We start from the raw sequence: 26,591 nt of genomic DNA on the forward strand, positions 1-26,591 counted from the left end.
TAGACAGCAATAAGGTCTCCACTGAGCCTACTTGTCTCCAGGCTAAACACCCCCAGCTCCCTCAGCTGCTCCTCATAAACCTTGTGCTCCAGACCCTTCGCCATCTCCACTGCCCTTTTCTGGACACACTCCAGCACCTCAATGTCCTTCTCAAAGTGAGAGGCTCAGAACTGGACACAGCACTGGAAATGTGGTCTCATCAGCACTGAGTAGAGGGGATGCCTAGACCAGCAAAAACAGAGATGTCAACTCAAATAAAGGTTGCGCATTCTTGAATTTTCACACTTGGAATCCAATGTTTTAATAATAAATCCAGATAAACCCAGTTGGCAGGGTTTAAATTACAGACACTTGCTTAGGAATAGTATCGAAGTACAGTGGCATGGTAAACGTGACATGCATTTTCTGCTTGTCATAGTGAGTGAAGTAAGTTAAGCCTGAACAACTCAATTCGATTTAAAAGTGCAGTTAAATGTTTGATTAGACTGCACCTGACCATGGCAGCTGATGATAAACATACCTTCCAGAACACTCCCCCCCCTTCCCAGTGCCATTTTTGTATACGCTACCAAACCTAGAAAATCAAACAAATATCTGGAATGGAATGAAATGAAATATTACGATTACCATGTAAGCATCTAGGGACAACTCAGAAAAACTGGGGAAGCTGTTCCACTGCCAGCTCATGCCACTAAATTAATTAAGCATTTGGATTACATACTGCATTAGCCACAGATTAAAGTAGCCTTTAAAAAGACAGCTTAAACAGTGCACTTCTTAAATAAAGAAGTGATCAGAAAAATATAACTTATGATTTTCTGTCATTAGCCACACAAACATATCCACCTGAATTACTGAAGGCCAATGCTGAAAATCACAAGTGAGTTACTTGGAATGTTCAGAATAAAACCACTACCAAACTCAAGAGAATCCTATTGGCACGTCACAGCCAGCACCCACAACAGCCAGCACCCACAACAGCCTGAACAGATCTGGCTGGCAAAAACACACAACTGTTGCAATCTGAATGACAAAACCACCACAGGAGAACAGCTGCTCAAAGTAACTCATTAATACTCTCCCAAAGGCCCCAGCTAACCTATAAAACTTCACATAAACTGTGTGTACATACATTATTCTCAAATGTTAATTCAGTTCTTAGTCAGAAGTAGTCATTAAACAGAATTATTTTAGTGTCATAGACATTACTTCAGCAAGGTATTTCTAAAGGCTTTAGCATTTTTTCCTTCCTGTGTCTACTAAATGAAGTTTGCAATACTTCAGCAGACAAGTGCTGAAACCTAATTTTTCTTGCTATCTAACAAAGAAGAAAAGCATATATGATAAGGTGAAGCCAGAGACTCCATCAATTGCTTTTAAGTTCATTCATGTCTCCTCTTTAAGAAGAAGGATACACAAGTGACTCCTGAGGATGGATATATCTGTAGAGTTTATTCATCACACAAACCATGGGATATTTTTTTGTACTATCCTGAGTAAATACAGTAAAAAAGCAAAACAGAAGTGCAGGAATGCAGTAAAAAATTATTTTTGTACACTGTCAATAGCATTCATTGATCTGAGACTTTATCTGGGAAAGATCACCTGCACTACTGTGCTCAGTAAGAGTATCAGGAATATCAGAAATTGTCCTCATTTAGACTATTAAGTATATTAAGTATAAACTTAAGTATAAACATAAACTGACTTACGAAAGGGGACTTACCACACTAAAAGTTTTCTGATCCAGTTCTTCAGATTCTTCTGATATAGGAACTGGTTCACTAGTTGCAGTAATATGAACTGGAGTATCCAACAATGGAATTTTTTTAGTTTTTTCTTTATTTTCAGATTTGATTTCATTTACCTAAGAACAAGATACAAAAATATTTAAGTACGCTTTATTCTGGCTCTGGAATTACCTTTTAATATATGACAATCCCCATAACTACTGCATTCTCTTCAGTAATAAGAATAAAATTTATGCTGACATTCAGTGACAGTACTTTTTACTTTCTCTGGGATGGAAATAGAAAATGAAAAAGGAAAAGAATAACTTTTGCACACACTTGTACTCTCAGTCCAACTAAGGGATGTATCATTGAAGATGTACTTTCCCATTTCAAGTGCCTGTCCTCATGGTTTCAGGTAGGAAAAATAAAACTTCAAATTATGTAAAAGACTATAATGAAATGACAACTGATCAGACCCAAAACACCTTTTAATCTCAAAATCATTCACATAAACCTAGTGGCCTTTTCTAGTGCTATGTAAGACAAGTAAACCTAGTTACCTTCTCTTCCTTTACTTCTTTTTCTTTCTGTGTGGATTCTTTTACTTTGTTTTCTCTCTTTTCTTTAATATCCTTTTCTTTTAATTCTTTCTTATCCTCTTTTTCTTTTTTCTCCCTTTTCAAATCCCTCTTATTTTCCTTTTCTTTTGTCTCTCTTTTTTCTTCAGCTTCCTTCTTTATACCAGTATCTGGCTCAGGCTTTTCTTCATTTTCTTTCTCTGCTTTAAATTTTTTATGCAGATGTTTCACTGAAACAATCTCATCCTGCAATATGCAAGCATATATGTCACGTCAAACTGAGTTCCTAGCTATACAGTTTCACAGCTATCAGATTAAAACACTTTTTATCTGTTCATTCTTTCTTTTGGGACACACAATTTAACATCTATCAAATAGAACTGAATGCAGTTGCAAAGACAGATGAGAACTACGCACGCACTTCCTGGATGTGACAAAGCAAGTACTGACTTGGCAGAGGCACTAGGTGTGAGAAATTGTGTCCATTTAACTTAGAATTAACTTCAAATTCGGTCCCTTTAAAGGTACTTAGACTCTGAAGAGCTAAAATCTAAAAAGAGGCAGGTCTTGCAAAACTGAGCTGATTGGTCAGCACACTCAAGTGATGGGGATGTTAGAAGACCTCTGATCTAGTTAGATTTGTCCTAGTAACTTTTTACCAATCCCATATTAAACATTCACAGGAGAAGGTAACAGAGTCCCGAATTTCTCTTTTCCAGAGCTGTTTGTTTTCATTAGGCTTTAAAAAAGCATTAGTTACAGACTGTCTGATAGGGGCCCATTCAACTACTTGAAGGTGAAAATCTCAGTTCATGACTTCGAAGTGTTCACCTATAAGGCCAGAGACAGAAACTAAAATCCTTCCAGACACAAGAAAAATATGACAGTAAATAAAGTATTGTAACACAGGTGCAAGAATCATTATCATCTCTTTAAACACACGCTGGAAGGGCACATATAGAAACTGTTGCAGAAAAGCAGGCCAAGGAATGTCCAATACCTTAACTGAACAAGTACTTAGATCAGGTATGAAGTAATCAGCCCAAACAGGACTCTAGTGTTTAGGTATCACGGAAACCTTCTAGCAACAATCCAGTGACTTCAGAAGTTTCCTGATAATTCTAGCAGTTAAACAGGTAAGTTTTAAATCCTGTATGCAGTATGGCAGCTAAGCAGCTGAGGCCAATCATTTAGGTGTCTCTCGTATATAGTCTAGTTTTCAGGAGTGCAATTGATACTCAATGTCCAAAGGTATTGAAGTGATGAATACCTGTTATTAAATACACAAAAGGGGACAGCATTCTAGGCAATTTCCCAAAACACAGTAAGTCAATCAACTGGCTGGCAGTGTCTTCTGAGTAGAGGTGAAGTCTTAACACTTATTTTTAAGTGGTATGAACCCTTTAATCTGCTTAGTTTTAAGGTTTAGTTGCCCGCATTAATTTACTGAAACTAGTTGACACTTACAGTTCTTAAGTCTTTTCATTCCTAGCAAATTATTTCAGCTGTAAACATAAGACAGTCTACACTGATTTTTTTTTCCCTCTCGCTTTATATTTTGTTTTCATTGTACAATTTTAATACATACAGGAATGCTTTAGTTAAAAATTACTATAATTTTATAAATTTATCATGGTCCTTCTAAATTTTAACTTTGTTTTTCTGGAAGTATTTTTTCCTTTAGAACAAGTAGACAATTACAATGGTTTGTAATAGTTTACTTTAAAAGCTAGTAGGGAGTAAATTATTGGTACACATAGATTTCCACTGATTTATTTCAACTACTTTCAAAATCCCAAAATTAGCTGTGACATAACCCTAACTTTTTATGTCTACTGGTTTTCCTGTGTGATAAATGACAAAAATAAAAAGATCTAACAAAAGCAGAGGCCTAAAGAAATATCAGAAGCAACAGAACACAAAAAGATTAAACAGTTGATTAAACAGTCTTTTTGGATAATGAGAGCCGTGATGTATACAAGAGCTCTCAGTGCAAGCCTTGAAATATAATTTTTTCATGTTGCTCTTTCTAATTGAGCCTGATGATTTTCCAGAGGCCGAATAAAAAAACCTTTACCTTAAGAATCACTGTCAGTAGTTATAACACACTAGCCAAAACACTTAGTTTCACAATTGTGTGATACATTAGGCTTCCATTTCTATCAAATGCGGTGTTGAAATCTGTAAAGAATGCTGAAACTGAGCAATATCACCAGTAACTAGACAATAACATTTTTTATAAAAATTTGGAAAACTACTCATAACTTCTGAGTTATGGCTTATCATTAGAACAGATACAATTTTCCATGTGCCTGCACTGATACAACATCAGTTGTGGTGGCCACAGGAAAAGGACGATGTTCAGGTGCTTTAATTTTATTAAGCCAAGTAGAAGACAAAATACATATTGATACTAACAGGAAAAACTAAATAGCCATCTTTACCATGTGAAAGATACTCACCTTATTATCCTCATCATCATCTTCATCAGATTTTTCTGAGGGCTGTGGTGAAGAATCACTTTTTATTTCTTCTTTTATTTTTGCGGCCTTTAGCATCTTATTCTTTTTAGTTCTTGCTTTCCGCCTCTTTGAATTGCCCTGAAAGCAAATTGATCTCTTTAACAATGTCAAATGACAAGCATCTTTGCACTACAGTTGCAAAAAAAGTAATTGTTTTTACATCAAAGAGAGGGTTCCTTTTATTTATTGCCACTAATGACCACTGCTTTTTTCAGGACTGGAGACAGAGCATAGTGCAACATGTGTGTAGAGAATACACACAAATAATAAGAGAATAAGATAGTGTGAAACTTCCAATAAATTTTCTGAGTTAGTCTCATGTACTATGATTAGCAATAGAGTAATACTACACAAATAAAAAAGAGCAGAACTAAAAAAAGAAAAGGATCAGCAGACACAACTAGAAGCATATTGTTTTATTTCACTACTGAATGCCAAATTTTACTTACTGCTCCAGCAAGCCTTTGTGCTTCCTTCCTTGCAAGGTCTTTATTCAGTAATTTAATGAGGTAGTCTGCACGGGTCTGCAACTGCTTGGCCTGGGGTTTCTTATCGGGATCATCTGGCAAAATCTGAGGAGAACAATGGTAGTTTCACAGCTGTGAGTACATATTATCAATCTCAGATGTTAGCCTGCAGCACACAGAACAGAAAAACCTCTGCAAAAGGAAGCGGTAAACAAATCACTCCAACTATACCTAACAAATATGCCAGAATGCTTGGAGCAATGGAGAATTTCTTAAAGTTTTCACTCCTCTCCGATCAAGCAACTAATGCAGAATCTTGGAAATCGTCGCACAGTCTAAAATTAGCTCAAAAAAACAGTCTCAGATTTCTGTCTCCACTCTGACAGTTATTCTAAGAAATTCTGGGCACCTATACCAGTCAGTCACTGAACTCCTGGCTCTGACTCATTCATCTTCTAAATGTAGAACTCACTACAGTATATTGCAGATGCCAAAAATACAAACGTATGGTTTCAAAAACCAGACAAATTAATGGAAGGCAGGAGTAGGTATCATTATTAAACAAATGTGGACAGAGACCTGGCTCCTCACATCCCAGATCTATAGGCCGGTGCCACAAAGTTTACTTCATTCACCCCAGTCTTTCCCTCAGTACCTGTCTCTCACTATTGCTAAGAGGCTACTGCACTAATTCTAGCATGGCTACTCTCAATGTCGGGAGAGAAAACAGCTTCAACTGAGGAACCTGGGGACTAAGTGGGGAGAGGGAAACTGAATCAAATTTCTAGAAAAACCTCCCTTCTCAAAAGTTCAAGAACACAAAATAACCAAAACCAGAACATCCAAAACAGTGAAGGAAAAGACTTGAAAAGAAAAATTCAAGTGACAGATGCCCAGCCACATGAGAACATGGCAACACAACTGACTGCAAGAAAGATACTGCAACCAAATACACGAGACCCTAAAATATAACAATATAGAAGAAGGGTGATCTGAAGTATAACTGATGTATAATATAACTGCAATTTCATTTATTATAAAATAAGCTCTTTCAGTAACTCTACTTAATAGTATCACTACCTAAACAAATAGTCCTTAACGAAATGTTGTAGATGACATACCTTCTGTGTCAAACTGAGATCAGGATCCATTTTTATCATTTCCCAGCTGCCATAACCATACTCATAGATGCCTATTAACAAGTTGGAATCATCTTCCTTACCCCATTCTATATCAAAATGAGCAGCCTTCGTGTGGCATGGGATGACATATCTAGAAGAAATGGATTAGAAAGACAAATAAAGGATTTTTACATCTGAAACTTAGTGAGGGAGAAGTGATGTAACTAGATTTATTTTCTCTGCTAACAAGCTGGTAATTTTAAGAAATTAATCCAAGTGTTTATTATTATATTTTATTAACAATTCCATAAAGTATTTATTGAAATCAGCACTGAAATGTCTTTTAAAGCTTATTAAGACTAAAATATGAAAAACAGACATCTGTCTGTTGCCAGAAGCTGCATTACAGAGTTTGTTAGCCATGAATAAAAGCAAAAATCATCATCCAAGTGTAACCGCTAACTAAGTGGATAGTTTGGAAATTGTGATACACAAGGTGGCAAGGGAAAAACTTCAGAGAGCAGAAACAACTACTGCTGTGCTTTGAACATTCCTCCCAAGCAGAAGCATTTAGCAGCTCCTGAGCAAACCTGAATTCTAGTCCTAATTATTATTAGTAACTGAACACAGTTCCTAGTGAATACAGTTGAGAAGTCAAAGCTGTTACTGGCTTCTATAGCAAGGGAAGAAAGGATGAAGTACCGATGTGGAACAGGTTACTGCTGCCACTTCTTATGGGGATTAGAGGGATAATGCTTTTAAAAGTGTGCTTTGAGTCCAAGTTGTCAGAAAAATGGTAATAAAATTTAACAAGTTTTCTACATTACTGCGCCCTTTAAAAAATATAAAAATCAATACCTTTTTCTTTCTTCTGGATCTGAAGGAATGGATTTGTGCAATGGTGCCAATTCTTCTTCGTGAGAGATAACTAGCTTTGCATTCACCTGGACTCCTGAGATTCGGAATGTTGGGCCTTTAACCTTCCCAAGTCTCCCTCCTAAATATAAATACAAAGCTATTAAATTATTTACCTTTACAAATACCATCAGAAAAATGTAAAGAAAACAATTATACCAAATGACCTTTTCTTAACTAAATGCTTGAAGTAAGCTCCAGAATGAAAGAATCTTCCAAATAACAGGATTATTTTTAAATTTCACAGCAAAGCAAAAACATTGCATTCTCCAGTGACAAGTCACACACAGAAAGGGAAAACAGTCACCTCACTATAACCCCTTTTTTAAATCACCCAGTATGCCAACATTTTTGTATTTTCCAACAAAACTGTTTTCTGTTATGATTAGAGTGTATGAGTAATTCAGTCTTCTTGACGCTTTTCAATGACCTCTCAAGCCCCCTGAACACTGTACCTGCTCTTTCTTGTCCAGATGAATTGTCCTTTAAGGCTTTAATGCATCCATTATGTACAAGCTCCCCCAAACGTCTAAGATCTGTCTCTGATTTATCAACTAGCTCAGCATCTCTAGCTACAGCATCTAACCTGTAATAAAACAAATACACATTTTTATACCTCTGAAACTTTGGCAACTTTGAATGACTCCTTCAGACTTTGGTACTAGAAAAATGATCAAATAAGTTACCAATAATAATATCAAATAAGCCACCTGTGCTTTCTGCACTCTGTACAATTTTGAACCAAGAAAAAAAACCTGTATATGATTCAGGTAACAAAGGGTGGTAAAAAAGGAAGTGTAAAGGACACTAACCCTAGCACATTTCTGCATAAATTACTACACATTTCTTTAGAAAAGGAATCATTATATCATATATATATATATGTATCATATTTTCATATGAACTATTAATATTTTTAATGAAAATAAGGTTGGGAAGTTTTTCTTAAAATAGGAATAATGAAGAAATATGAAAATTTCAATACGAAAAATGCAACACTGACAGTGGGTAAACTGATAGGCTTTTAACAGGTTATCAAACATGACAACTGAATGACTATCACAAATGAAGATAAAACAAGTCAGCAGGTAAACATAAAGAAAGAGAGTAAGTATTCCTGCAAATGGAAAGGTCTGTTGGGTAGCTGTTTGCACACATACCATACATGAAAAAGTGAAAGACCGTCAGCTAAAGTCATGCTATATTCAAGGCAAAAAAACAGATGATGTATTTTCTCTACTGCCTAAGGTTTCACGGTACATTCCAATTTTTATGAAAACAAGATTCCAAATTGCTACACAAATAATCACCAAACAACTTTACCTTTCAAGAGGGCCACCAAATTTCTTGTAACTCTTGATAAACCTAGTAAGAGAAAATAATTTTGCCATTTAAATATATTCTTAACAAACTACATTGCTTTTAAAATTGTTTAAAAATTATATATTGGCAATAGGGGGGAAGGTACAGTGAGGAGGGCAGTTTCATATACTTGGATAACCCAAACAAAGTCAGTTTTATCAGTTTAAGAAATGATGTAAATAAAACAATAGAAGGTATAATTTATTTCAGAAATTACTTTATTAATTTCAAAACTCCAAAGATTCAGCAGCTGTATGTATCTAATCATAAAAACTGAATGCGTATTTACAGTATATCAATATTTCAGACATTATGTTATGCATTATATAGTGATATAGTTCTTAAAAGGAGCAATCTGCAACAGGTTAACTGGAAGATTTTGGAAAATGACATGAAAAATACTCTGTGTTGAAATGTCTAAGTGATGGAAAGAAACTGGAGATACCAGTTAGAATAGAAAGACAATTAAATAAAAATAAATAAAAATAATTTAAAAAAAGAAAGAAAATTTCCTCAATAACCAAGGTCTCAGATTGCTAGTGCAAGCACAATAATAGCCTTGAAAAAAGTCCCAATTCGTTGTCTTGTCAGATGACATGGAAATGCAAAAAGGATTTTAAAAGTTATTCTTCAAGTCAAAATATTTTGAAAGCTTTACAGCATTTTAGAGAAACATGCATACTTAGATTTCAGAAGTAAAGTAGCATTTCACAAACCCAAAAATGTAAAGCAAAACAATTCCTCCTACTACCAAAAAATATTTTAGCAAATATTTAGCAAATACTGAAGGGACCAATAGTAGTACAAGTTTCAAATAAGATTTTATATATTTAATTTTAAAAAGCATGATATAACAATTCAATTACAGTGCCAAGAATTTAAAAAACCCAGAAAATCCACTCAATTTTTTTTCATTTGTCACCAAATAGATTTACATATTCTTTCAGCACTGCAGCTTTTAGATAAAATGGTGAGAAGTAGACTATTTTGCTTATTTTTTTACAAAAGAAAAGTTCACCCATTGTAAAATCACTGTCAGAGATCACACAGTGAAATCACTGTCTTCATGTGTTGCAGGAATTAAAATAAACCAATCAAGAGTATTTTTCAAACCTAATTTTATACCTCATTAAAATGGGTTCAAATTCTTGCCATGACAGTTCACTATGTCAGCACCACAAAGTACAAAAGGTAAAAACATTAAATGCCTAGAATAAAAAAATTTCAGACAATTTCCATAAAAATAGACTGCCTTCTGTATTTTCAAGCCTAATAATAATAAACATGTTAATAAAAATGGTAATTTCTTGCCCCTTCAAACATGACTTGTGGTCCTGTATCTTACCGCCTGATCTCTGCATCGCTAAATCCTTTAATATTTTCTCGAGGAATAGTTCGTGGTCTTCCACGTTTTTTTGGCCTTTTTCTTTCTGAGATGGAATCGCTATCAGATCCAGAGTATCTTCTGCTCCTACTGCGCCTCCCTTCACTTCCATTAAAGCTTATCTAGAATTCCAGAATAAGTAGTTAAAAGCTATGTGATTAACAAACATAAGTAAGTTTTACCTACCCTGTCAAAAAATGTGTTCAGAAAAGGAAAAGAAAACCCAAATCCCAACAGCAACAAACTAAACCAACAGCAACAGAGTCAACAACAAGTCAGAACTAAGAGACACCTGTTTTGCACAGTTTCTCATCCTTGGGAGCATGTATATTTCTTCAAGTTCTTTCTGTCTTTCTTCCTCTTCTATTCTTCGCCTTTGGACCTCTGGAATTATTTCTTCCCAATTTCTTGAATTTCTTTCTGGTTCCAGCTCAATATCATCTTCATCCATATTGGAAAAGTTGGCCACCTTGTATATCAGAATATACATATTTTCATCAAATTAACACATGACTCTATTTGAAAAAGACTGATCAACTACTATTTTAGGAACACAGAGTTACAGACAGCATATTTTATGCATTTATACATATTATATATTTATAGTTCTATTTATATATATGCTCTTGTTTTATAATCTACGTAAAATTTACACATAGAACTTGCTTCATGAAACAATGAAACAAGTCTCTCATGAAAGTATTTTTCTTCATTTAGGAAAGATAAACTCCTTTCAACATGGGTTAAGATGAGAAATGAGAATCTTTTTCTTCATTTAAAAGTTGACTAATATGGATGCACAGTGAAACAACTCCCTTGTGGCTGTATGATTGTTGTTTAACCTCAAAATAGGGCTAACAACATTTGAATGCCTGACTTAATGTGAAACTATAACAACATAAAACTAACCAAACATTAATACACTGTAGATATAAAAATATGTTGTGAATAAGCAATCAGCAGGAGAGTTATTTAATAATTTCCTGAACTAAACAAATATATCATGCTTTGCTTTTTTTTTCTGCTTTTTTTTTTTCTGTGTTTAACTGATAACACTCAGAAATACCTGATGTTCAAGTTTACTTCAGGGCTAAAAGCTACTTGGAGAAATTATCAACTACGAAACACAAACTATATATTGCATTCAGTGATACTAGAGCTGCTTGACAAAGGCAGTAAATAAAACACATAACTACTTAGAAATCTAATAATCAACACATCCATAAATATATCTTTTTATTATCAAAATACAGCACATATTTTTAATTGCTTATACTGGTGGTAGGTACCATGTATTGGTGAAGATATTTTATTAGGAAGTGATAGAGAGTTGACTCACGCATCTATTTCCTAAGAATGAAGAGACAGATAGGTACACGAAAGAGAAACGGTACTGTTTATAAACAAAAGTATAATTACAGTAGGAAGGAGAGAACGAAGTCATACCTTGAACTGTGAAAGCAACTCATCTCCTACAGTTAATGGACCTGGCTCATTTTCCCGAGTTTCAGCTCTCTTCAAGATTTCATCTATATCCATTTCCTATGGATAAAAAAACCCCAAAAAAACACAGAACCCCAGAGAAGTTTTTCTTTACAGTTAAATAATTCATACATACTTTTGGCTGTTTTATCTATCTAGTCCAGTAACACTGCTTACTTGGGGCTCCTGTTCTTCCCCTTCAGGTTCTTTAAAAAGTTCCTCAGCACCAAACTTCAAGATCGCTGATAACTCCTCCTTATTAAAAGGTGTTGAGCTGAAATAAATGACATTTCAGGAAAAACACTTTAACTTATTAACTTGAAAAAGTTCTCTACAATCATAAGTCATTTAAGACTTTTCACTGTTAAATAAAAACTCTCCATATATTTAAGATATATATTTAACATGCAAATAAAAATCTACAAAGACTTTGCATTAACCTTACTTTGCCTTTCATTAACAGAGTGAAATATTCCTAAGGGTGGGTTGGTATAGAAACAAACACAAATATACCTTGAAGGAGTAGAGCCAGTATGTAGTACAGTTTTCCCTGTAGTGTCCATTCTCTGAATTACTAAATGATCTAATACCATCTTTTTCTTGGCTCGTTCAAGAATATCTTCTTCCACTGATCCTTTTGTGACTAGTCGATAAATATTTACCTGTGTGTATTTAAAAAAAAAAGTAAGCAACAGCAAGGAGAAAACTCAGTCTTCACGGCATATCTTCAGAATTTATTGATGGGTTTCAAATATGAAATACTGGTTCAATCATGTTACCACAGTCTTTAGAGAAACATTTAAAAAATCTCAGATAAGTAAACTCTTACACCTATCTTTCATTAACTTCAGTGACTCCGCACAAGCATTGCTACAGGTAATAATGTCATATTTCTAATTTTTATGGTATGTCTTCTGCAAGAAAGAAACAATCCTGAAGAGAACTAAGAAATTCTTAAGCAAGGGGGATGTGTCTGATATAGCAGCTATTTTCTACAATGACATGATGCCAAGACAAGCCCACAACTCTTCTCCCTCTCCCATCCAAATACCACAGTTGCTATATGATTTGTCCCTATATGGAGATTTAGAAAAAAAAGTGAGCACTCCTAATATATTTGGCCAAATGCAGAAAGTATTAGTTATTCTCAAAAATACATGAAGACAGAATAGTGCAGCCAGAGAGTAAACAGCTAATGTACATAACCCTGCTTTAGGTCTGGAGCTTAAAGCTGAGTGTGTATACCTGTTTCTTCTGTCCAATCCTGTGTGCTCTAGCCTGTGCTTGCAGATCGTTCTGGGGATTCCAGTCAGAATCAAATATAACCACAGTATCAGCAGATGCCAAGTTGATACCTAATCCTCCAGCTCTGGTGGACAGTAAAAAGCAGAAGTCCTGAAATCATAAAATAAGAAATAGTTTTCTATCCAATGACTGTAATATTCTTAAAGGAACCAATATAACATTTATGCAGTACGTAGGGTAGACTACAAAATCACATACTACCAATTCCATAACTGTTTTATGGTTAAAGCTTTTTTAAGTATAAAGCAAACACTGATTCTCATTTTCTTTCATAGATAGTTACTGACTTCTCAACAGTTTAAAGGAAGCAGCATCCTAGAAGATGACCACTGTCATGGGTTATTGTGGCTGGGTTTTAGTAGCGGGGGTAAGGGGGCTATTAAGGTGGCTTCTGTTAGAAGCTAGTAGAAGCTTTCACTGTCCTGTGAAAAGCCAATGGTAGCCAGTTCCAGGAGGGGATTTCCTGCTGCTGGCCAAGGCTGAGCCAATGAGATGGTGCTTCTGTGAAAACATATTTAAGAAGGGGTGAAGAGAAGGTTGTGGCGCAGAAGAAATTCCAGTCCGGGAGAACAAGCAGTCACCAAGGTTGGTGCAGCCAGAGGGGGGGAAAGAGGGAGGGGCTTCCCCCCCCTCCCCCAGAAGCAGGCCAAAGACTTAAAGCTGAAGACCCTGCAGCCCATGAAGAACCATTGGGGTGCAGAAAGCCTCCTGCAGCCTATGGAGGAGTCCATGCTGGAGCAGGTAGACACATGAAGGAAGCTGTGAGCCCCTGTGGGAGGCCCAAAATGAAGCAAAGTCCTGCTGGAGACTTGTGGCCTGTGGAGAGGGAAGCCCATGCTGAAGAAAGTTTTTCCCAGGTAGGACTTGTGGCCTCAGTGGGAGACCCACATTGGAACAGCTCAATCCATGAAGGACTGCACCCCCTTGGGGAAGTCATCCACGGGGCAACAGACTGAAAAGAACAAGGGGTGGACGGACTCACTCTGGAGAGGTTCATCAAGGACTGTCTCCCGTGGGAGGGACCCCACGGAAGCAGGGAAAGGACTCGGAGTTGCAGAGACACCCCCCCGTAGCCCGTGGTGAAGACCATGGTAACACAGGTGTCCCCCTGTAAACTATGGAGGACCTTTGGACTGTAAAGAGTCAGCTGCAAAAAGCTGCTGCCCAAGCAATGGACTCAAACAACAACAACCCCCCCTTTCCCTGGGATTCCCCATCTACCTGCACCGCAGGGGGAAGGACGGAAGACCTGAAAGGAGGGGGGGGGAGGGTGTTTTGTGTTTTAAGACTGTTTTATTTCTCACTTTTTAGCTCTTATTCTGTTAGTAATAAATTTAAGTTTTATCCTCACTCTGAGTTTGTTTTGCCTATTAACACTGCCTTCTTTCAATCCGTATCTCTACTCATGAAATTTCTTTGCCAGTTTTTTTCTTCCTCTCTCCTTTGTCCAGCTGCAGAGGGGAGGAGGGAGGGTAATGGAGTGGTTTTAATAGGCCCCTGGTATCTGGCCAGGGTCAAACCATGTCAACCACTGACCAAAACATCCCAACAAAACAAAAGACTGGCCCAAAAGTACAAAAACCTTACTCTTAAAGCCTCGAATGTCACAAAGACCCCCTCCTACCCTCTCCTCTGCCCCAAGCCCTGGAAGACTAGGGAACCATGTCAGAGCAGGGAAGGTGCTTGAGCCCACATGTAACTGGTTAAGAGATAAGAACCAGAAGTTTTCTGCCGGGTTTAATGCTGTTCAACACACTCATGATTAATATGAAAGTGGGATAAGCAAAGTGAAAAAAACCTGTGACAATACAGAATTACTGAATCACAGATAACTATGAAAGACTGCAGAAGGATCTTGATACATTGAATAAAACAATATATGAAAACCAAGATGAAATAAAACAGGTTAAAAAACACAAACACAATTTTCAGTACAGTTACAGGAAACAGCAAACCATTACGCTCAGGAAAGAGTCCTGAAAATTGTTTTAAACGTTTCCAGGTAGCCCTTAGCCCAGTAACATAAAAACTACACAAAACCCATACAAAATGTTATGAAATTTTAGGAAACAAATAAAAAATAAAATTAAGAATGTGATCTTTTTTGTTGCACAAATACATAGTTTGCTTCAATTTTGGAAACGCATGGTTTAAATTCCTCTTCATTTCAAAAAACATACAATGTAACTGAGAAGATTTCAGAAAAAAATCAACAATGTCTAGGTAAGAAATCTGAAATAGAATTAGCTTCTCCATTTCACAAATACGGAGGTCAGTCCTTCTCACTTTACAATGCAGAAACAAGCTCAGAAGCAACTAACAAATGCTATCCTTCAAATACCAATTAAAAAAACCAAACAAACTGAACCCAAAACCCAATGACCAGTCAAACCAACACAACCTCCCTTCCCCCAAATCTGCAAGTAGGACAAAAGATTAAAGCTGAGCAAAGGTATGGAATGGCTTGCATAATAGGAATGCTAAATAAGCTACCAATGTTCAAGTTCAGAATCTAAGGAATCACAAGAGACACCTACATATTCACAGGCTGCTCACAAAGGACTGCTAAACATCAGTTCTTTACTAGATTTCTTCCAGGGCAAGTAAACAGGTGGCAACAAAGATAACAGAATTCGTATTTGAAACTATTCAAATACGGTTGTCTGTGCAAGGATATATGAAGTTAGTTCTGCCCACTGCCAAAGGAATTTTTTGACGCTAACTGCTTGTCTAAGTTCAATGCTCTTGTAAACACTGTTCTACACAGGAACAAAGCTGAGGTTAAAATTCTGCACCATTTACAGAGTACTTCGCTACCATTTTCCTAATTTATGTGTTTTCTACTTAGCCTCTTCTTAATAAAAGAGTTTATATAAACCTTATATGCTAGGCAGTATCAATGAATTTTCAACACTACTGATATATTCCTCACTTTTCTCAGCCTTCCTTTTTTGTGAAATGTTTTCTTATACTTCTTGGGAAAAAATAAAACAGATCCCTCAGGAAAAAAAATACCATACCTCTGATCCTTCTGCATTAAAATGATCCAGTGCTTGTTTCCTCAATTCCCCTTTTATTGATCCATCAAGTCTCTAAAGAAATGAACAATTATATTTAAAAAGTAATTCTTATACTATATTCAAAATCAGAGCAACTTAATTCTCAGCTGCTAAAGCTGCTATGTGAAGGGAAAAAAATAATCAAAACACTTCACATAATTTTTAATTCATCTGTTAAATTTCAAGGTACTATTTATCACAGAGCAACAGCTCTGTTAGAAAAAGAATACATTTTATTCCCATGTTTTCTTAAGCCAAGGGGTAAAGGTCAAAAATCACAAACAGTTTAGGCTGGAAAGAACTGCCGGGGTTCATTTTGTCTAAATGCCCTACTCAGGCAGGGTCATGTCCAGGTATCCTTTGAACCTCCAGAGGGGATGGAGATTTCTTAACCTCTGGATAATCCTGTTCCAGTGCTTGGGTACCCTCACAGGAGAGAAAAGATTTTTCTTATATTCAAGATCAAAGCTTCTCACTGCTACTACCACCAAGATTCTTACCTGAAATGGGAATTGACGGTATTTCAGATATTCTGCCAGGATGTCCAGCATCCTCACCATCTGTGAGAAAATCAGAACTCTGTTGCCGCGTTCTCGCAGACGAATCAGTAGTTTGTCAAGAAGGATTAGTTTCCCGCTGCTACGTATTAAATGCTACATGAAAACAAGAAACACATATTGCAAAATAAATTAATCTCAACACCAGTATACTCTGAGGTTGGTTATAAGGTTTGCTTTTCTTTCTATTACTGTGAGCAGAAAAAAAAGAAGGCAAATTTCAACACTCTTAAGACTTCTACAGTTTAAAACATTTATTATGATAATACGTAATTGAAACTAGGGAGATTTATTGAATCAATTCTCTGTTAATTATTCAGTTCCAATTAAGAAACAAAAATTACTTTAGTGTAAAAACCCAGCATAAACATTTTCCAATTCAATAAGAATTAATAAAGTGCTAGAGCACTATAAAATTGTGTGATGTAAAACGTTTCTTTTTTTTTTTTAATTAAAAAGTGACATTACCTGTAAGGCCTCCTGTTTATTATAGAATTCATTATCATCTGGTGGTTTAATGAGGTAGCAATGGTTGCAACACTTCTTGAGTTCCATCATGATGTTCAAAAAGCCTGAGGTACTGCCTTTTGAACCTTTGCTGAGGGCTTTGTAATTTCTGGTTAAAATCCACCTATGATATAAGAGGTACAATATTAGTAACTTCTAACCATATGTGGAAGCAAGACAGACGTAAACTCTCAAAATATGAACAAGGTAAAGAAAAAGAGCAGCTCCTAAAAGAATGTCTAAATATTCCAAACAAAAGAAACTACGTGAATAGACATTAGACCACCATAATTCCTGCGCCCTTGCTTCACAGATTTGTCTTGCTGTGAAACCCTGCAGAAGCCTCGACTTCTGTACAGTATAAAAACCATTATAATTCAGTAAACTGCAGGTAGGCATATCACTGAAACAGCACAATTTACAACGAAATGGTACATACTTGTAGTATTGTTTCTGCAACGCACTCATTTCCATTCTCAGAATTTGCTCAACTTTAGCAGGTAAAGATTTTTCTACATCTTTTTTAACTCTTCTCAGCAGAAATGGCTCAAGCTCTTTGTGAAGACTTGCATAACCATACTCTCTCCCTTTGCCATGCTCCTCTTCAAAATCTTCCCACGAGGAAAACCTTTAACATAACAATGCATGAGCACAAAACAGTGACATACTGTAAATAACATAAGGTAAGAAAGGTAACATAAATACACAATGTGCATAAATATATCATAAGAGCAAACACACATTCAGATTTCTTTCCTACTCCCTTCTGTTTTGTTTATTAATCTACTTATGTGTTGCAGCTTGTATGGTCTAGCTGAAGTGTAGCTGTGGTCTGTGCTAACAGATTAGGACAGACTTTGTGATCAAATGAAGCCACTCAGCCACAATAGCTTTGCTTGTAAAGTTCCAAGAAGTCAGTACAATCCACGGCTCCAAGAGAGCTATGGCGATCGGCACCTACAAGATATCTGACAGGAACACGTGCTTTTACACACAAGCTCTATTTTACCCTAGGTCTAAACAGATCAGTACAAAATAAGGTCAATACAGTAAACTTACAGTATGCAAACATATGGGAAAACCAGCTATCTGACTGAACCACAGGATACTGGGCATCTTGGTACAAATTTGTTTTCATTAACAGTGCTAACACAGAAAAAATTCCATTCTGCTTCCCCTGAGTAAATCCATGCAGTTCTCTTCCTGGGTTAAGATGAAGCCTTTTTTCCAGGTTCTGATTCATCAATCCATCATTTTTGTGCACTTTTGATAAAATGGGAAAAGGTGACAACTTCTACCAGCGTTATTTACTTGAAGCAGCATGAAAAGATATGCACCTACTTTACAAAGATTATTTAAATTACCTTTCAGTAGAACTCTTTAGCTCTACCGATTCTCAAATCACTACTCTACTTCACAAGAACAAACTTGACAGAAAACTCTTTCTTACTTTTCTGGCATGATGAAGTGCAACAAAGACCAAAGCTCTTTGAGGGAGTTTTGCAGAGGGGTTCCAGTAATAAGAAGACGGTGGTTAGACTTGAAGTCTATTAAAGTTTTGTACAGAAGAGAGTCGTCATTTTTTAAACGATGCGCCTCGTCAACTCCTATGAATGCCCAATTCAGACCACCCAGGAATGACTTAAAGAAATGAAGAAGGGGGGAAACATTATACAAATTACATATTACATAATTTTCCACACTATATAATCAAGCTATAAACAGCATCATTTCTTGGTTTATTTCAATAAATTATGGACAGCTATATGTTTTTAGTACTAATTATGGCTTTTACACTTGCCAGGTTCAATGAAAAGCATGCAGACATCCCAAGAAAGCCAAGTTAAATTTATAATTTAAAGAAGTGGCCAAAAGTCTGACCCAAAATAATATTTACATAGTGGGGAAAAAAAAAATCACTATTGACTACTACTTCCCAGCATGTACAAAGGAAAAACGGTCTGCTTTCTGAATATCTGTAAAAATTTTCACATACTGTTAGAGGATTAACAATAACTCTGTGTGCTGCCACTACACAGACAGTATTAATAAATGAACATGTATACCTTTTGCACAATATCACAGAAAAACTATATGTGATTTCATATTTCTATATCATATTTGGGGCTAGGGGTTGGGTTCTTTTTCAGCTCCTTGAGAGTGGTCTGCAAAGAAGTAGAGCTTGAAGATGGGAGAGAATTATCACAGTAATGAGACTCAAGAAAACTGGAGAAAACGAAGTGTTGCCCACTTCACAATGTGGAAAAGGGCTGAAAGCCTTATCATACATACATAAAATCCTGAAGTGCTTAAAAAAGAAAAGTCCTTCCAAGAAATAAAACTCAAAACCCCAAACACTCTCCATAAATTTAATGATCCACAAATGAAATACATGCAGGTCTAAAGAGAATTCTATACTAGAGAAATTATTTTATCTCCCCAAAGAAGTGCAATTACCTTATCCTTCAGCAAAATTTCGTATGTTGTTAGAAGTATGTTAAACTTTAATCTCTTGGTCTGTGGATGCATCCATTCATGAGTTCTTATCTACAAAAAGAATCAAACAACCTATAAGCTACAGAAAAAAGGTCTTGTTGACTGGAATCAACTTTAGCACTGCAGTGATGTAGATGTTAAGTAGCGTACATTAACATGATAACAAAACAGAAGGCCAAAACACATATTTACATTTTATGTATATATATGTATATACACACACACACACGACATACACAATAATTTTTTACTTTTATGGATAGGATTACTAACATTAAGAAAACAAACCAACAACCTTTCAGAAAATAAACTAAGCTCATGACTGGCTTTCTTATTTATTTTTACTATACCCACCTAAATAATCACACGAAAGAAGACAATTAGTTTTCAAATGCAAGTTTCAAATTTTTAATTCTGTTTATTATTAAGCAGAAGAAATTTCTCACACATATTTACATAAAATCAAAATCTAAGCTTTCAATTTGCATCTTAAAGTCAGGGAATATTTGCTCAGTCCTAACCAAAAAGGTGAGTCTTTTTATGTACAAGACTTTCCAATGATAAAGAGAGACACTCACCATATTTCTGCTAGTTATATCTCCCAAGTAAACTACAGCATTCATCTGAGGAGCCCAAGTTTGAATTTCTCTTTGCCAAGATGTCAAGGTAGAAAGTGGTACGACCAGTAAGAAAGGCCCATACAGCTGATGTTCGTGAAACAGGTAGTTCAGGAAAGAAATTGTTTGTATTGTTTTACCCAGACCCATTTCATCTGCGAGAATACAGCTATTCCCTCTAAACAACAAAACAAAACAAAACAATTCAGGGGACGTGTAAAGAGGGGGAAGGATTGGATAAGACGAAACTATTCTCTTTTGAGTGTAAGACCCACTGATGATCCACGTTTTCAAGATTTTGCAACTATACATTCTGAAGAAACTTAATTCTTTTTCCATAAAAGCTATTTCCAATCCCCCCTTCCTTAAATTAACAAAAAGCTTGCAAGTATTCCTTGTGAGTATTATTTTAAAAGTATAACACTAATGTTGACATTTCAGAAGAGCTTGCTCTGGGTTTTCTTGTTTTACTGTTTTAGATTTGTTTGCTTTTCTGAAAATATGACATCATATAGAAACTAAAAGCAAAGTAACAACAGATCTTAGTTGGGTTTTTTTGAGAACAGCTACAGAATGTTAAGCAAAACCACTCCCCTCAGACCTGTACTTTGAGCTTATGGTATGAAAATGTTTTACAAATGCTTACAATTTACAAACAAACAAACTCATTTCAGACTATACTTACTTGCACCATGAATGAGCAAGCCAATTCAATCCATTTAACTGATAATCTCGTAACTCTAGATTTTCATGTCCTCCAATGTAAGACGGTTGCTTTTTCAGTGCAACAAACCGTGGCCTCTGTTTTAGAACCTGTGAAAAGCAAATTGATCACCAGTCCTAGTACTGGCTGCAGTTACCAAAATGACTTTCTACAGAAAAAATAACAGTAGGTATCCACTAGGTCATCAACTCTAGTTTTTATCCATCGAGGCCATATAAAACCACCAAGTAATTTGCAAGTTGAAATTACTTTGATTGCTAATCTAAATTTCACAACAGGAGTGACTCATACAAAGTTTACTTTCAAAATACACTACAATACTAAACAAACCCATCTTTGATTGCTAGTAAAAATGCAGGGGACTGGTATCTACAAAAAACTACCCTTAGTGGTGCTATTTTCCATACGTAGTACTATACATCATTATTGTTATTCTGAAATCCTTCCAGAAAAATTCATAGTATGTATCTCATATCTAGATTCATAGAAGAATTTCACCCTTTTACTATTGCAACTGGTGTGGTAGCTTGAACCTGGCTAACAATCTGTTGGAACCAAGCTGCCAACCAGTTGCTTGGTTTTCACCCCAGAGAGACAGGGGAAAGAACTGACAAGGTGAAAGTGAGAACAAAATTGTGGGTCAAAATAAGAAGTTTACTGGGTGAAAAATAAACCACCCACGCAACCAATATAAAAAACCACGAAGAAAAGAAAACCCCACAAGTGACAGAAGGTAAGTCACACATTAATTCACCAGCAGACTGATGATCAGCAAGTCTCCAAGCAACAGCCACCTCTTGCTGAGCCCACCCAGTTTTACTGCTGACACTAATAGCACCAAGTGTCTCTGGTCAGTTGGGGGTCAGTTGTACTGCTGTGTTGCCTCCCAGCCCACTCATGGTGAGGATGACACAAGGCACAGAGAAGGCCTTGATACAGTGCAAGGGCCGTTCAGCAGCAGCCAAAACACTTGTCTGTTGTCAACCCCGTTTAAGGCTACAAATCTAGAACACAGGCCGTAGAAGCTGCTCTGAAAAAAATGAATTCCACATCAGTCAGACCCAGTACAACTGTTTATAAATCCATTGTGAATTACAAACTCACCTTGCAATCCTTAAAGGGAGTGGTCTTGGATTGATTTCTGCTGAAGTACTCATCAATGCGTGCCTGAAACTTTTTGGCAATGAGAGCTCCATCTTCCCAGCTACATTCTGAGTAAGGGAGACCCTGCCATTTACAGTAGTAGTCTGGATAACCAGCTGCTGATTTCTGATTTGAATGAGCTGCAGAAAAGTACCAGAGAGATCTGATCAGCTTTTTACTTCTATACTCTTATGAGCATGTTCATTTTAGGTAATAATACAACAGAAGCTAGCTTCACAGCACAGACAGTATGACAGCTTTTCTCTTTATCTGAAGTTTTGTACTGGATTAGAAAGTTAGTGATATCCATATTCTAAATTTCTTAACTACCAATACAACATAACCTGAGAACATACAGAATTCTTGACCTTGTTTTCTGTCTGCAAGTTTGTAACATACCAATTATTCTTTCCACTATCTGATATTGTTTATGTAGATCATCTGTAAGCTCCTGCTGGCAGTTGTAATATTCCACATCTTCTGGAGATGCATTTTTCAGCCTGTAACAGGAATTAATTTACAACACTTAACATGCTGTATAGTTCTAAAACTAAGAAAAATCAGGAACTCTATAGCTCTGAATGTAACCATCATAGGGAGTCTTCCTTATAAAGCTTTTTGGAAGGGACAACAAAAATTCCTACTACAAAGTGGCTGCATCTGGCCTAGGTGCCTCATCATTAATGACTGAGAATACTTATTGTTGAGAATAAGTATTCTCCATTAGCTGCATGACTAATACCACTGGTAGCTGCAGGACTTGAATCTCTTGACAAGCAGTGTACTTTACGAGGTATTTTCATGGAACAGTATTCAGGGTGGCTCACTCTGTAAGAATCCATCTTATGATTAGTTGCCAAAAATCCCACCAGCATTCACTGAATATATTAAATATAGTAATAAAGCTGAACATGAAAAAGGTGACTTTAAAATGCATGGACTTCTTCAGGTTTTTGTTCTCAGGCTTGAACCTCAGGTTTGAGCCAAGAATTCTTCAAAGTAATCGAAAATGGCTAATGCACTAAGAAAGCACTGAGCCCTGCAGCAATTCCTGGAGAACTCTGATCAAAGTATAATGGAAATATTAGTAAAAGGTACAATTTATTATTTATTTTTAGACATTTACCCTTCTTGTTAAAAATCCATTTAAAACACACAAACACAAATCAGGTTCAGAAAATTATCTTACAGGAACATATTAAAGAGGCTTCAATTTTTAAAGTTTTTGTCTTCCTGTTGCACAGACACTCAAAATTATGTCCTCAAAACCGGGCAATAGGTCTCAGAAGCACAACAGAGCATCTATATTGTTTCAAAATAAGTATCATGGAAGTCTACATAAAAATATTCACCATCGTTTTGTTTCTTGATCCTTTTTCTTATAATTGTCCAGTTTCTTCATTCCTTTAACATTTTGTTGCTTCAGTGTTTCCTCAGTTTCCCAGGTGTTATGGATGTGTGACCAACCTTTCCATTTAATAAGATACTGTATTTCTCCTGGCTCCTTTGACTTTTCAAACCCAGCATTTGGGTCACCATCTGCTTCAACTGCATAGATGGTGGTTGCAGCACCTGTGGCTGAGAAAGAAACCACATCATAAGCCTTGAGTAAGTGTGCATTGCCATAAGTTAACCAGTTAGAAATGCAGCAGAGAAAGTAACTGATGATACTTTTAGATGAGCGTATAATTCACTAGCATTCTACAGTACTTGAACAATTATTTGAACAATTATAATCTAGGTGTGTCAACACACGCACAAGTAATCAAAAGACAACCAAAAAAGTAACCAAAATTTCTACACCTATCCTGCAATATCTTATCTTTCCTCATGAGAATTTTATTTGGATTCCTAGTTTCTAAAGAAGTCACCAGGGAATGCTCCACTAACACTGTCATCTTCTGTTATATTATTCCCATCTCTGAGCATACAAAAGATGTTATGCTTGGTCAACCTTGAGACATGGCAAACCTACTACCAGAGACACTAGAAATCTGTTTCTTTCTAAACATGTTTCATTACTTTTTCTGCCTCTGTTATCTTACTGGGGAAAAATGTAAATTAAGTACAGACTGTACTGCAGCAGCAGTAAACAGGTTCCTTTTTGTGAAAACAGCCTGATAAGGAAAAGAGCCCCAGCTGCTGGGGCCAGATAGTCACAGAGAGAGGTAACACCAAAAAGCATCACAAGCAGCAACATTATCTGGGCAGGAAGAATGTGAGAAGCTTAGTTCTTAAGGTTTTGACCACAGCAGTAACACTAAGCACTGGAGGAGGATACGCTGCATTATGGGACAGTATTGGAGAAGGAATTTGAGAGGAAGATCAGAAGTTCTGAGAGCGGTCAAAAACTTCAGATAGTGGATATAACTAATGCAGAAAGGTAGCCCTGAAGTGCAAGGGGCTCAGGGTTTACATGGGAGTTTTTCTGTGTGTTTGTTTTTGTAATTAGAATCCTAGTATGGACCCTCAGGGAGAACCAGTTACCTAGGACATGGAGAAGGCAGAGGTAACTCAACAACTGTTTTGCCTCAGTCTTCACAAGCAAGTGCTGCTGCCACACCGAATGAGGCAAAGGCCGGAACTGGTAGAATGAAGAATCACCCACTGTATGAAAAGATCAGGTCTGAAACCAGTTAAAGAAACTGAAGGTGCACATGGATCAGATCCATGGGATCTGATAAGATACTTTGTCGAGTCCTGAGGGAACTGGTGGAGGAAGTGGTTAAACCACTATCCATCATCTTGGAGAAGTCATGGTGTTTCAGTGAAGTTCCCATTGACTGGAAAGGGGAAACTTAAACTTCATTTTTAACACAGGGAAAGAAGAAAGACACAAGGAACTGAAGGCTGGGCAGTCTCACCTCAGTGCCTGGCAAGATGATAGTGCAGATCCTCCTAGAAACTGTTAAGGCACATGGGAAATAAGGAGGTGACTAGTGACAGCCAACATGGTTTCACTAAAGGCAAATCAGCCCCAACAAGTCTGGTGGCCTTCTACAACTGGGGTTACAGTAGTGGTGGAGGGAAGGGCAATAGACATCTTATAGCTGGACTTGTGCAAAGCATTTGACACTGTCCTGCACGACGTCCTTGTCTGTGAACTGGAGAGATATGGATTTGACAACTATACCATTTGGCAGATAAAGAAGTAGGCAGATGTTGCATTCAAAGAGTTGTAGTCAACAGCTCAGTGTCTCAGTAGAGGGCATGGAAGAGTGTCATTCCTCAGGAGTTGGTATTGGGAACAATGCCATTTAACATTGTCGTCAGCATCATGGACAGTGGGATTGAGGGCATCCTCAGCAAATCTGCCCATGGCACCGAGCTGTGTGGTGCAGTTGACACCAAGCTGGAGGGAAGGGATGTCATCCAGAGGGAGCTGGACAGGCTTGAGAGATGGGCCTGTGTGAACCTTATGAGGTTCAAAAAGGCTAAGTGCAAGGTCCTGCACCTGGCTCGGGGCAATCCCAGGCTGGGCAGAGAATGCATTGGAAGTGGTCCTGGGGAGAAAGACTTGGGGGTGTTTGGTGGATGAAGAGCCCCATAGGAGTCATCAGGGTGCACTGGCAGCCCAGAAAGGAAATCGTGTCCTGGGCTGCAGCACAAGCAGAGTGGGCAGCAGGTCAGGGGAGGTCATTCTGTCCCTCTGCTTTGCTCTTGTGAAACCCCACCTGGAATGTTGCATTGAGCTCGAGCCCCCAACAGAAGAAGGATGTGGGCCTGCTGGAGCATCCAGAGGAGGCCACTAAGATGACCAGAGGGCTGGAGCACCTCACCAATGAAGACAGGCTGAGAGAGTTGGGCCTGTTATATCAGGAGAAAAGGTGGCTCCAGGGACACCTTCCCGTTCCTAAAGGAGGCCTACAAGAAAGCTGGAGAGAGACTTTCTACATGGGCATACAGTGGTAGGACAAGGGGTAAGTGGTAGGACAAGGGGTAATGGCTTTAAACTGAAGGAGGGTAGGTGTAGGTTACGTATTAGGAAGAAATTCTTTACTGTGAAGGGGGTATGGCACTATAACTGGTTTCCCAGACAAGCTGTTGATTCTCCATCCCAGGAAGTATTAAGGCCAGGTTGGATGGGGCTCTGAGCAACCTGGTCTAGTGGAATGTGTCCCTGCTGATGGCAGAGGGGCTGGAACTGATGATCTTTAAGGTCCCTTCCAACCCAAACCACTCCATGATTCCATGATTTTAACTTGCAGGCTCTAATACAAAGCAGAACTGCTAGACACTCCATCCCATTATTACTGGAAATATTACATGCCTGCCATTATTCACATACAAGTGCACCATTGAAATTTTAGATGCATTCCACACATTGTTCTGCATTTGTACAGCAATAACTGAAATTTTTTTCAGTTTTCAGACTATTAGTCAGCTCTCCCATTTAGTCCACATTCTCCAGTGCACTGCATATAATTTATACCGATCAAATATCACTGAAGTGTACAAACAGTGGCAAAACAATATGGTGTGCATTTATGCAATACAGAGCTATCTTCAATTTTTATTTTCTACTTAGGTATGCAATTTTTCTATATTTCTCTCTGCAATACTTAGAAGGGACTTTAAAAAGGAACATCTTTATGAATATGAAAGGCTAAACAATGTGA

General features: G+C 37.1%; 1 protein-coding gene across 2 annotated transcripts in view; it reads right to left on the bottom strand.

The window, feature by feature from the left end:
- CHD1 (chromodomain helicase DNA binding protein 1) overlaps positions 1 to 26,591 on the bottom strand; it is a 60,042-nt gene that overhangs the window by 6,970 nt on the left and 26,481 nt on the right. Inside the window, exons 8-32 of one of the 2 annotated variants that reach the window (XM_051782559.1) lie at positions 23,325 to 23,550; positions 22,372 to 22,472; positions 21,934 to 22,112; positions 20,791 to 20,918; positions 20,067 to 20,283; positions 19,450 to 19,539; positions 18,443 to 18,633; positions 17,432 to 17,620; positions 16,954 to 17,116; positions 16,429 to 16,581; positions 15,890 to 15,961; positions 12,810 to 12,959; positions 12,078 to 12,226; positions 11,742 to 11,838; positions 11,529 to 11,624; positions 10,375 to 10,551; positions 10,044 to 10,204; positions 8,660 to 8,701; positions 7,792 to 7,922; positions 7,280 to 7,418; positions 6,422 to 6,572; positions 5,283 to 5,405; positions 4,774 to 4,911; positions 2,294 to 2,557; positions 1,727 to 1,867 (exon numbers count right to left, since the gene is read on the bottom strand). In XM_051782559.1, coding sequence (XP_051638519.1) covers positions 1,727 to 1,867; positions 2,294 to 2,557; positions 4,774 to 4,911; positions 5,283 to 5,405; positions 6,422 to 6,572; positions 7,280 to 7,418; positions 7,792 to 7,922; positions 8,660 to 8,701; positions 10,044 to 10,204; positions 10,375 to 10,551; positions 11,529 to 11,624; positions 11,742 to 11,838; positions 12,078 to 12,226; positions 12,810 to 12,959; positions 15,890 to 15,961; positions 16,429 to 16,581; positions 16,954 to 17,116; positions 17,432 to 17,620; positions 18,443 to 18,633; positions 19,450 to 19,539; positions 20,067 to 20,283; positions 20,791 to 20,918; positions 21,934 to 22,112; positions 22,372 to 22,472; positions 23,325 to 23,550 — 3,668 coding nt within the window. The remainder of the gene's footprint in view (positions 1 to 1,726; positions 1,868 to 2,293; positions 2,558 to 4,773; positions 4,912 to 5,282; positions 5,406 to 6,421; positions 6,573 to 7,279; positions 7,419 to 7,791; positions 7,923 to 8,659; positions 8,702 to 10,043; positions 10,205 to 10,374; positions 10,552 to 11,528; positions 11,625 to 11,741; positions 11,839 to 12,077; positions 12,227 to 12,809; positions 12,960 to 15,889; positions 15,962 to 16,428; positions 16,582 to 16,953; positions 17,117 to 17,431; positions 17,621 to 18,442; positions 18,634 to 19,449; positions 19,540 to 20,066; positions 20,284 to 20,790; positions 20,919 to 21,933; positions 22,113 to 22,371; positions 22,473 to 23,324; positions 23,551 to 26,591) is intronic. The other variant, XM_051782560.1, reaches the window with a different exon arrangement.

The sequence above is a fragment of the Manacus candei genome, unplaced genomic scaffold (assembly GCF_025592945.1).
Source record: "Manacus candei isolate 608988 ecotype Guabito, Panama unplaced genomic scaffold, ASM2559294v1 h1tg000016l, whole genome shotgun sequence".
Taxonomy (NCBI): Eukaryota; Metazoa; Chordata; class Aves; order Passeriformes; family Pipridae; genus Manacus; species Manacus candei.